Source organism: Belonocnema kinseyi, chromosome 7 (assembly GCF_010883055.1).
Source record: "Belonocnema kinseyi isolate 2016_QV_RU_SX_M_011 chromosome 7, B_treatae_v1, whole genome shotgun sequence".
Classification (NCBI taxonomy): domain Eukaryota; kingdom Metazoa; phylum Arthropoda; class Insecta; order Hymenoptera; family Cynipidae; genus Belonocnema; species Belonocnema kinseyi.
Window position 1 is genome coordinate 54,574,521 of NC_046663.1, and position 12,712 is coordinate 54,587,232.

Consider the following 12,712-nt stretch of genomic DNA (forward strand, 5'->3'; position numbering starts at 1 on the left):
ACGAGAATATTTCAAAATAAAGTTGAAGTGTTCGGGGCTTATAAGAAAAAATATTTTGTTTAGGGTAGTTACCCCCAAATTGAAATTGCTCGATAAATAAGAACATATTGCAGTTTCATCAAAATCGGTGAGGGACACCTGGGATAGTTTCCTTGTAAGAAAAGATAGTTAGAAAAAAATAATTTGTTTAAACAATTATTTTTTCTAAATTTCATTAATTATTGAGTCACGATTAATGCAAAATAGATAAACACTTTAAAATTTCAGAAAAAACCGCAACATTATACAAATTAAGGTAAGAAAATGTTATCTACACTGATAATAAATTGTTTGAGCAAATATTTTTGATAACTTGAATTCATTATTACGTCACTTTAATTCAAAACTGGACATAAAGTCACATCTTTATAGCATTATTTAAATATAATATTATTAATAATAATAATTAATTGTTTAAAAAATTAATTTCCTTCACTCCAGTTAATTGCATACCTTATCCTAATTGAAAATTTGAGTAAAAGTGAATTTTTTTTAACTACAATTTTGTAGCATATTTCTAAGAGAATGTTCTTGACAATAATAATCAATTGTTTAAACAATCACTATTATTAACATTGATAAACTATCGCTTCCCTCTAATTGAAAATTGGACAAAAAGTGGACAATTAAAAATAAAACTGCGTCTTTCCAACTCCATTCTGTGAGAAAATTGCTAAAAACAATAATGAATTGTTTAAACAATTTATGTGAACATCTTATTATCAGTATCAAATGGTCTTTTACGTGCAAGAAATAATTTGTATAAATAACCGCGAAAAAGTCATAATTAGCGCCAAATACTCGTAAAAACCCGTTTTCTCATTTGTGGAGTTTTTTTGTAACCTTATAAAACAGACATATGATGTTGATATTTGAAAAGAGATATTCTATTCGTCCTCTATGACTAATTGTAAAGATAAATGTTTAGTTTCAAATCGATTGAGATAATATTGACGATTCTGAAAATGATTTACAAAAACGTATTTTTTTCTAATAGGAAATACGTGTTAAACTGCATGGGGCTTGCGCCACCTCTAAATATAATTTTAAAAAAATGCATTTATGTTTGTGTGAAATCTAACAAATGTCTGGAGTATCCCCATAAAAATCAGATGAAAAAACATGTATATACCACCCTAGTGTAGATACTTTTTTGACCACCGTGAATATAGAAATATATCAAATCACAGAAAATACTGGACGTCATTTTCAGACAAGATGAGAATAAATTAGAAAATTTTTGAAGTTAAATTTTTTCTGAAAAAAGATCTACTCTCGTTGCTATTAGAGAGAGTTCGAAAGATGAATATTTTTCCAGAGGTATACACTATCTCCAGCCAGGCGTTACGTTTGATTAAATTTGGTCTGTTATTTGAAAAGTAATACTTGGCTTGAGATAGCGTGTATTTAAAAAAAAATTCTTCGGGAGTAGATCTTTTTTCAGAAAAAATTTCATTTTTCTATTTTAATTTGAAATTGTTTCATTTTAATATTTTAATTTGAAACTGTTTCATTTGGAAGATCAGGCTCTGATATATATGAAAACAGAATGGTATTTCTCTGGAAAATCTTAGTGGGTATTGGATCGGAATGCCAACTTAATTGGATTACCGAACAATAATCATGAGCATCTCCCAGTTCTCCCTTTTTCCTCAGTGCAGCAGCCATTTGTAGCAATGCAGCTCGATGATGTCTGGAATTTAAATCCCCTAGTTGCAAGCTCCTCGATAAATCATAAGCTCTAGCTGCATATCTTGCACTTTTGTCTCCATCCTGCAATCTGCAGAATAATTCTGATAAGCCAACGTACACCTGAAATAAATAATTTTTTATTACTACCACTTATTTTAACATCGCAGCGATTTTTTTTATTTAATCAGATCACTCAATAGATAAATTTAAATGCCTAATATTTTTTTATTAATTATTTCGGAACACGGAAAAAAATTAAAGCTAATCTAATACAAATACAAATAAAAAGTTATAACAATTTGTTAGAAACTACTACTAATACTTTTAATCGTCCCCTTCTTTAATGAGCAAACATTTGTCTGAAGAAATGTTTTTTATTTTCTTTAATGGGGTGTCAACGATTTCAAATGTTTCGTTATTACGGTTAAGTGTAATATGTGTGGAAAAACACTTAAATGTATATTTGCTTCCAATTTTTTGTTATTTATAAAAATATTATTGAAAATAGAAAAATTTTATTTTGTAATTAAGGTTCAGTCATATTGAAGAGCTTACCTATTTTTAATTGTATAATTTCAAAATTCACTCAAAAATTATATGTATGCGTTTTTTGTATCAATATGTTATTTTCTTATTCTTATTTTCTTCTTCCTCTTTTATTCTAAAAGATAAAAAATGAGGTTCACTAACCTTCCAAACTAACTTTGAGCTATTGACTAATTTTTGTATTTAATAATGAAAAACAAGAACAAAAAACAGACATCGCACTTATTTTTAATTAGACTGTCGTAATTTGTAATAAAAAATAATAAAAAATAGAAAATATGTTTAAAAACAACGAATATCCGAGGAAAATATCATATATTGCTTCATTATTTTAAAAAATTCAACAAAAGGTGCTTTACGTAAGAAAAATTCAAATCAAAAGACAAGATGGCACAAATAAGAATTGGAGTTTTCTGATAGCTCCTCAGTTTCTTTAAAATTTATTTATTTAAGAAATAACTACTAACTACCACTTTTTTCATACCATTCATACCATTCAAAATGTTCTCTTCATCAGACTAACCCTGTTATCACACCTATCCCTATCGACCCTATTGGTAAAATATTCACAGCAGGGATTTGCAGTAGAATTTATTATAATTATTATTGTGAATGAATCACATAAACATAACCTGAAAACAAATATATTATATAGATGAATTATGAATGTTGGAACTTTGAATTGAAATAGGATTAACTTTGGCAGAGCACAGTTAGCAGCAGAATTAGCTTCTGAACTTGTATAAATCTTCGACTAAAATTTCTTTTATTTCTTCGTATTATTTACTACCAAAAAATGTCTATGCCAAAAAGAAAGTGTTTCGTATAGTAATTAAATTTATCATTCCAAATATTTGGTATAAAAAATTATCACAATTTATAAATTAATATTTATATCATAAGAACAGTAATAAACTAAATTTATTAACTTTTTTCTTCCGTAAAATGTCAACACTGAATCTCTATTATGTTCCAAACCGAGAACGGCGAAACTGGAAATCGGTTGGACAGCCTGATTATCAGACATGGTAGTCCAATTAATGCAATGCAATCCCAAGTAATCCACTTGTAATCTAGAGTAATATATTTGTTATCAGAGCGGCCCCAGTAATTTAGTGTTACCCTAGATAATTCCTATGGTGATCCTAGGTAATCTACTTTTAATCCTATTTATGCCATAAATTAATCCATAAAGTCGTCTATTTGAAATATCAGATAATCCACGTTCCAGTCAAGACAATAGACTTGCAGTTCCAGACAATCTATTTGTAATTTTGGGTAATCCAATCTGAATTCCAGGTGATTCACTTGTAATACTAGGTAATATGCTTGTAATCCTAGTTGAGCCACTTGTAGTCCCAGGTAATCTAAATTTAATCCTACATAATCCAGTTTAATCACAGGTAACATACTTGTAATCTGGAGTAATCTAATTGTAATACTAGGTAAGTAACTTGTCAGTTCAGAGAGTCCACTTGTAATCAGACTGGTTGGAGTAATCTTGGGTTATCCTAGATAATCCGTTTGTGATCCTTGGTAATCTACAAGTAATCCTATCTATTTAATTTATTATTCCCTTGTAACCCACTTTTAAGTCAAGGTATTCGACTTCTTATTATAACCAATCTACGTGTAATACCAGGTAATATGTTTGTAGTACTAGGTAATCCGCCTGTCAGTCAAGGCAATCCACTTGTCGTTTCAGACAATTTACTTGTAATTCTGGCTAATCCATTTGCAATTACAGGTAATCCACTTGTAATACTAGGTAATAGGCTTGTGATTCTAGCTGAGCCTTTTGTAATCCCAGGTAATCGAAATTTAATCTTGTATACTCCACTTGGAATCATAGTCATCCAGCGTAATCATAGGTAGCAAAATGACCCACTTGTCATATGGAGTAATCCTTATTTAATACTAGGTAATTAGCTTGTCAGCTACTAGTAATCTTATCTTTTCCATTTGTTATCCCATGTAATCCACTTGCAATTTCAGATAATACACTGGTAATTCCAGGTAATTGACTTGTCATTACAGGCAATCTACAATACCAGAAATTCACGTGTCAGTTAAGACAATCCATTTATAGTTCCGAAAAATCAACTTGTAATTCTCGGTGATTCATTTGGAATTCCAGGAGATCCACTTGTAATACTAGGCAATATGCTTGTAATCCCAGGTGAACCATTTGTAATCCCATGTAATCCTGATAAATCCACTTGTAATCATATTCATCCAGCATTATCACAGGTAGCACATTTGTAATCTGGAGTAATGCACTTGTAATACTAGGTAATTAACTTGTCAGCCCAGAGAATCCAATCATAATTTTAAATCATTTATTAACAATTCTAGGTAATTCATTTTTAATTATAGGTAATGCGAATCAATTTTAGATGATCGGCTAGTAATCCTAGTTAATTCACTGGCAATTCCAGATAATCTACTTCTGTTAGAACAGGGTATTTTGCATCTGTCGCATAAAAGCTAACCTGAGCCGGCAAGAATTAACATTACCTAGAGTAAAGAATAAGTCGCAACAAACAAATCCAAAGAGAGGGTCATCCGTCGTAAATGTGCACTCTGGGCATGAAAATATACCTTTATTTGTAATGCGATTTCATCTATTTAATTTTATGTAATCATAGCAAAACCACGAGCTGTCAAGAAAGGAGACATGAAGTAGCAGACGACCAAGGACCAGACATGTGGGGTGCTTCACCCTCCCTTCACACACAGCGGACACTTCCATTTTAAGTTAACCAGAATCAACAATGTGACGGGGATGACTCAGATCACGACAATTCTAAGAGTCAATCACCGGAAGCTTCGGTAGAAGGCAGGACCTTTACTGAACCCTTTTGTTTTTGCATGTTCGACGTATATTCCCGGCAGACATTGTAAAAATTCGGAGTCCTGGAGTTTCTTATAAGAAGGACTCGTTATTATTAACAAACCTTGAGAATTCCCGAGCTCTCCCATACTGTTGTGTCATCATATGTTAGTCATGTACTTCCTTAAACTATATTTTTGATAAGGCGCTCGTCAGGGAATTTAGAGAGGGCCTGACTAGTTCTGTGACGCTGTTTCAGCCAGGTTCTTGCTACAACTAATAATTTTAATCGATTGAAATTTTTCTTTTTATAACACTTTGTTTTTTCCAGTAGTAGACTACTTTAAAATGTTTATAATGACAGGAAATGTAATTTTTTCTAAACATTCACAGTTGATACAGATAGATTTGCCATACCTATACGAGGCATGAAATTCTTCACTAAAACCAGATAGGGCACCCATCATTTTTTCTAGACTAGATATTCTAATAGGGGCCCAACCAGTTTTTTCAAGGAAAGATAGTCTGATAGGGGCCCCAAGCAGTTCTTCCTGGACTAGATATTTTGAGAGGGACCCCAACAAGTTTTCTCGAGCCTAGATATTATGATAGGGACCCCATCGGAACCCAACTTCAAATAGGGAAAGATGGGGAAATTTCTGCACGGGTTTGTGATTAGGCGCCCATGACTGCGAGAGGAAGTCTGATGTTTACGTCCGTTGAATCTAAGTAAAAATCATCACCCTCTTTCTAGGTGCCGATTTGGCTCTTCTTTGCTTTAAAATTTATCATTTTGTTTAATTTTCAAAGTACAAGTTTGGATTAATCAACAAAAATGCTATTCAAAATATGCACACTAGGGTCTTAAAATAATGAATTCTTTCAATTAGAAAAATACCATAAATTCTTTAATATATATATTTTTCTAATCGAGTCAAATTATTGACATTTCCGTATCTCGGAGGGTGCAAAGGCTGATAGGAATAATTTCTTGAAAAAATCTTATGATTGAAATGTAATATTTGGTCATTGTTTGGAGTATTGTATTTTTTAAAAACATTATGTACTTATTCAAAGAATGAATTATTGTTAATTCACAAAACTTTTGAAAATTGAGTTGGAGATGTTCTATTTTTTCTCAAATTGGTATCTTATACTATTTTTAGTCGAATAATTACCAAATTTTGATACACTCTAATTTTTAACAAATCTCTATTCGATTAAACAATTTTTTTTTGCTGTACCAGATTTTTTTCGATAACTTAAAAAAATGAAACAAAATAGAATACATACAATTATTTTTCTGAGTTTATTGTATATATAAAAAATAAATAAACCATTGTTCAATCGAAACATAATTTGTTTAAATAATTATTTTTTCAAAAATATTTTACAAATTGTATTTTCTGAAATAAACATAATATTCAATGACTTCAAGAAATAGTAGATTTTGTTAAAAATCTAATTTCATTGTTTAACAATTTTTATTCGTTCAAGCAGTTTTCTAATAAAAAATGTGGATCAATAATATAAAATATAATGCATAAAATTATTTTCGTAAATATATATGTAAATCTATATATTTGTTGTGTTTTCTAGTACGTTAGCTTTAAATTCATAAAGACTTTCAAATGATATAATGAAATTAATTTCGAATCCATTTTATATGCACTCTAATTACTATGCTGATAAAACAGATTATTTTTTGGTCAAAATTTGGTCTGCTTTCTGATATCTGGAAACCGCATTCTGTAATTTTTTACTACTTTTAGTAAATACTGTTTTTGATCCTCATTTCTCGTTATCAAGCAGTAATAGTCCGATATTAATTTAACACCTTTCAGCAGTATGACTCCCAACTGCAGTTTCAAAATTGGCTTGTCTTATGCTTTTTATTATTCAAATGATTGTAAATAAATTGTACTAATTGTACAAAGTTAACTAAGATAATGTTTTTATTATTTTAATTATTATAAATTACCTAAAATATAGTACTTCGTGAAGAGAAAATGTGGAAACTTTTATAATTTACATTTTATCATGACTTTTATGACTTATTAAATATTGCGCTAAAAAGATGTAAACCATCCATACTCAATTTGAAGGAAATTAAAAAAAAACAATATATAATTGTATAAAAAATAACAAAGCTTTTAGCAGAATTTAATACTATTTAAAATCATTCAATATTATGCTATATTCAGAAAAGACGATTAAGAAAATATTTTTGGAATAATCATTTTTTAAACTATTAATATTTGTTTAAATGATTATAAAATGGTTAATATATTCTTTCTATACACTATAAATTCATAGAAATAATTGTATTTATTCTATTTTATTTTTTTAAAGTGATAACAAAACTTGCTTCAACAAATAAAAATTGTTTAAACAAATGGCGATTTGTCCAAAAATTAGAAGAAATTTATCAAAATTTTGTAATTATTTAACAAAAAGTAGCTTAGGATACCAATTTGAGAAAAAATTGGACATTTTCGACCCAATTTTTATAAATTTCGTAAATAAAGAATAATTGATTGTTTAACTAATCACATAATGTTTACAAAATTTTATACATTAAACAATAACCAACTATTACATTCTAATAAGAAAATAAATTATTTTGTACATTCTTTGGGAATAAATAATTGTTTAAATAAGTTACATTTATTAGAACAATTAAACTTTGTTTACACAGTCATTGACAATAATAAAATTGCCAATAATTTATTATTTGCATATAAAATTTGACAGAAATTGCTACAAATTAACAATAATACGTACAAATGTAGTTATTTAATTTTTGGGGCATATTTGGGCGATGCATGAGGGGAAGGGGGAGGGTGTGTTAAAAATAAAAGTTATTAGTATAGTTTTATTACGTAGACACTTCTCTTCAATCCCTGAAAATTTTTGTACGTTTCGATGAAATGCTGGAGCATGAGTTCAATTTTTCGAAAAACCAAATTTCCCCATATCAATCAAAGGGGATTTTGAAGTGTCTGTGGGACGTGTTACTATTTGAATTAAAGAATTTAGAAATAGCGGATTTATTTCCTGCAGAAATGGAAACTTTAAGGGGGGGGGCGGCTTTTCATGTAGATCTAAAAGAATTTTTTGAACCCCCCTAATGCACACTATACTGCAAGCACCGTGGTGAATTTAGATCCAATTTATGAAACTGATAACCTCTTATGGCACGGTGTGAATTCGTAAAACTAGGTAACGTAAACGCTAACGTTTCCAGGATAAGGCTTTCTCTCCTCTATATCTCCATCACTTCTCCCACTGATTGACTCTTTCAATCCCCTCCCTCCCTATCTCTCCTTCGCTTCTTTCACTTCTCTCCCTCTCGCCACTCTCGTTCTCCCCCCTCTTTTGCTTGCTCTCCTTCTCACCAACCTTCGCTCTCATACTCAAACTGAGACATTGACAGTATTAGCACTGTGTAGAGGCAGTGTGTGTATTGGTTAAGTTGGAAGATCGTTTTTTTTTTATAGAACATTAATCTTCTTGGTGAAAAATTCACCTTTTCCCTTGGAAATTTAACAATTTTGTTGAAAATTCGTCTTTTTTCTTGTTCAATTCAATTTTTTAGCACAGTTTTTATCTGGAAATTGTACTATTCCATTTTTGGTTGAAACATTATCTTGTACATTGTATTAATTAAAACACCAATTATTTCATAGAAAATTAATTTATTTTGTTGAAAAGTAAACTTTTGGGTTGAAAATTGATTTACTTTGATAATTAGATTTTTTTCCTAAAATTAAAAAAAAACTGCAAAATAAAAAAATTGCTTTAAAATCGCCCTGATTCTTTTTTTTTTTTTAATTTTTAAAATCTTCTCAAATACTCACTTAAAATTAATTTTTCAAACTGAAAAAGCATTTTCAATTTTCTTAGCAATCACAACAATTTTTGTTATTCTTTTTAAATATTTTACAATTCTCAAAAGCTTTTTTTTAAATCTGCAAAAATCTATATCGTGTTTTAAATTATTTCAAATAATTTCAAGTTTTAAATTAATTTTGAATATTATTCTAAATTAAAATTGTAGCGTTCAAACTTAAAATTTAGCTGATTACAATTTTAACAATTCAAGGCTTTCTATTTCGAACCACTCTGTTCAAATTTGTATAGTTTTTAATAGTTGTTTATAATGGCTTGTTTTAAATGAACGGTCAAATGTTGCTAATAATTAACAAAAATTAATTTTTTTAATTAAAAATTTTCAAATTGCGTGGGTTGAAAATATAATTTTTTTAGACTGAAATACTATTTGAAGTTATAATAGAAAATAATTTTAAAAACTAATATCTATTAATTCTTTAATTTTGAACTGATTCAGAATCATCTTGTAAAATCAATTATTTTTCAATTTTTATTACCTTAATTCAATTCCAAAATTTTATTTCAAAATTCTTTCAATTAAAAAAAATAATAATCAAAAACAAATAAATTAATTTTCTATCAAATAATTGGTGTTTTAACAAATACAATGTACAGAATAAAGTTTCAACTAAAAATGGAATAGTTCAATTTCCAGATAAAAAATGTGATAAGAAATTGAATTGAACAAGAAAAAAAAATGAAAAAGAAATAAAAGAAATTGGCGATTCTCATGATATTTGAATATTTCGTAGAATTTAAAAATAAAAATGTATGTGCAATATCAGAATATTAATGCCGTTTTTAATTTTTTGTTGTATATTATATTGCGTGCATTATATTTTATACTATATATTGTGTATATTATTGTACATAATGCAAATAAATTATATAATTAAGTATGTGATATTATAATTATATATAGAAAAGAATAGAATTAATTGTCTTCATTGTATACTCTTACACGTTTTTACAATATTCTTTTGCTCTCTTGAATTTTCAAATAAATCGAAGCTACATATTTTCTTTCTTAGAATTTTTACCTGAAAAGATAATAATTCAATCATTAAATTATTACATATTTCTGTGTCTATATTTCAGTTCCTCTTGTCCTTAGGATATATTACTCCTCTATATCACTATTTTCTTCGATATTATGATTACATTAATATTAATATTAATTAGCTGTAAATTATTGAGCTGGAGTTTTAAAGCGTTTAAATTATCTATCAAACCAGAAAAGTGTAAATAGCCTCCGGACTTTCGAAATGATAAAATTTGATTATGAGAAGCATTTTGAATTAAACAATTACAAACTATAGCTTCCTAGAATTTGGTTATATTATACTTTTTTCAGGACTACTTGGGAAAAGCTATTTAAATTTTCTCGTTGAAATTGAGAAATTCAACTTCAAACGTTTAAAACTCTAGCACAATCATTCACAGCTTATTAATATTAATGTTAATATTAATATCTGTTGAGACAATATTATTATAATTATAATATCATATATAGTTAATTATATATTATATAAATTCTTTTCATAATGTACCCTCATTATACTTCCTTTTTCAAATTTTTATGTCCTAACTCAAAATCTTAATTATTCTGTAGAATTCCTTGTCCCATATGTGAATTATTTTTTTTTTTCAAAAATCTCTGACCCAATTCAGAAATACATACAATTAATTTGAGAAATTTCCTGTTCCAATTCAAAATTCAGGATGAAATTAGAAAATTCAAACTTTAAAATCTGAAAACGATTTTTTTGAGGTGGGAATATTTTGAATTTTAAACTTTTAAAAGTGAAGTTTGACAAATTTTTAATTCAGAAATACTTCATTTAAACGCTCAATAATTCATACGTATAAAACACAAACTCTTAACACCTTTTAGTTTTACAATTTTTAAAATTAAATTATTTTAAAAAACGAAATTACCATTTAAAATTTTTCTGACTTTAACATTTTAGAGACTTCTAGTTAAAAAATAGAAATTACGCTATTATTTTTAAGGTTTAAAATGATAATACTTCAAAAAATTTTTAGTTCGTAACATTCAAAATTGAACGATCAAACCAATTTTTTAACTAACAACTTTTTAAAATAAAAGTTACATTGTTTTTATTTTAAGTCGTTCCAGATCAATATTTCTGCATTATTATTTACAGATAAAAATTTAAGTTTGCCAATTGAAAATGTTAGAAATTAACTTACTATCAAAATAATTGAATTTTCAACTGAAAAAAAGATAATAACAAAGTTCCAACAAAATAATTCCATTTTTAACTAAAATGATAAATCTTCAACAAAAAAAGTTTGAATTTTTAATTAAAAACTGTTGAACTCATCCAAAAATATATAAATTTTACACAATAGTTGACTTTTCAGTCAATGAGGATTTAAAAAAAAAAATTTAATTTCAAAGCCAAAAAAATGATTTTTTTACAAAACAGTGTAAAGTTATTTTTAAACGGAATAGTTCAAAGACTTCTGCTTAAAAACCCAAAAGCTTACTTTTCAATAAAATAAATTAATTTTCTATCAAATAATTGGTGTTTCAACTAATTCAATGTACAGGATAAAGTTTCAACCAAAAATAGAATAGTACAATTTCCAGATAAAAACTGTGCCAAAAAATTGAATTGAACAAGAAAAGAAACGAATTTTCAACAAAATTGTTAAATTTTCAAGGGAAAAGGTGAATTTTTGACCAAGAAGATTAATGTCCTATAAAAAAAAAAAACGATTTTCCAACTTAACCAATAAATACGATTTATTTTTAATCAATCATATAATAATTACATTTTTAGATAATTTAAAGAAATGATTTAATTTTAAAGTCAAAAAGACGAATTATCTACCAAAAGTTGAATGTTTTAAGAGAAAGAAATGAGTTTTCAATCAAAGAGTTAAACTTTCAACCAAATATTTAAATTTTCAACCATAATTAAAAAACCTTGTTAAAAAAAATGTATTTTTCACAAAGTATTTCAACTTTTAGTGAAATAATCGACTTTTAAACCCAAGAAGATGTACAGTTGATATTGTCACCAAACAATTGCATTTTTAACCAAAAATAATACATTTTCAACCAAAAAGATTAAATTTCTACTAAACAAGGTCAATTTCCAACAAAATACATGAACTTTCAACGAAATTATTTAATTATAAAAACAAAAAGATTATTTCCACCCAAAAATTGTGATTTTAACTTTTAACAATATAGTTGCATTTACAACAGAACGACTTTACAACCAAAAAATATTTATAGTTGATAATTCAACCGAAAAATGTAATTTTTAATCAAAAAGCATAAATTTTCCATAAAACAATTTAATTTCTACAAAGAAAGACGAATTTTTAACAAAACACATAATTTCTTAACCAAAATGGTATTGATTAATTGTCAGTTTCAAAAATGTATTTTCAACGAAAGAGATGAACCTTCAAATAAAAAATAAATAAAAATTTTTAAAAAGTAGTTAAACTTTTGGTAGAAAAGAGGACTTTTTTGAACAAAATAGTTACATTTTCAACAAAATAATTAATTTTTCAATCAAATAATTGAGTTTTTATCCAAACGAGATGAATTCCAAAATCGCCGAATTCTTTAATTTCTTTCAAATGCGGATCAAGATATAAATAAGACTATTATAATATAACATAATTATAATATTATCATTAATAATATATGTATATATTTATATA

At 27.2% G+C, this 12,712-nt stretch overlaps 1 protein-coding gene across 2 annotated transcripts in view; it reads right to left on the minus strand.

The window, feature by feature from the left end:
* The window catches only part of LOC117177474 (43 kDa receptor-associated protein of the synapse homolog), a 157,965-nt gene that overhangs the window by 22,402 nt on the left and 122,851 nt on the right, over positions 1 to 12,712 (minus strand). For both annotated transcript variants that reach the window (XM_033368194.1, XM_033368195.1), the window contains exon 6: positions 1,651 to 1,851. In XM_033368194.1, the coding sequence (XP_033224085.1) occupies positions 1,651 to 1,851 (201 nt within the window). The remainder of the gene's footprint in view (positions 1 to 1,650; positions 1,852 to 12,712) is intronic.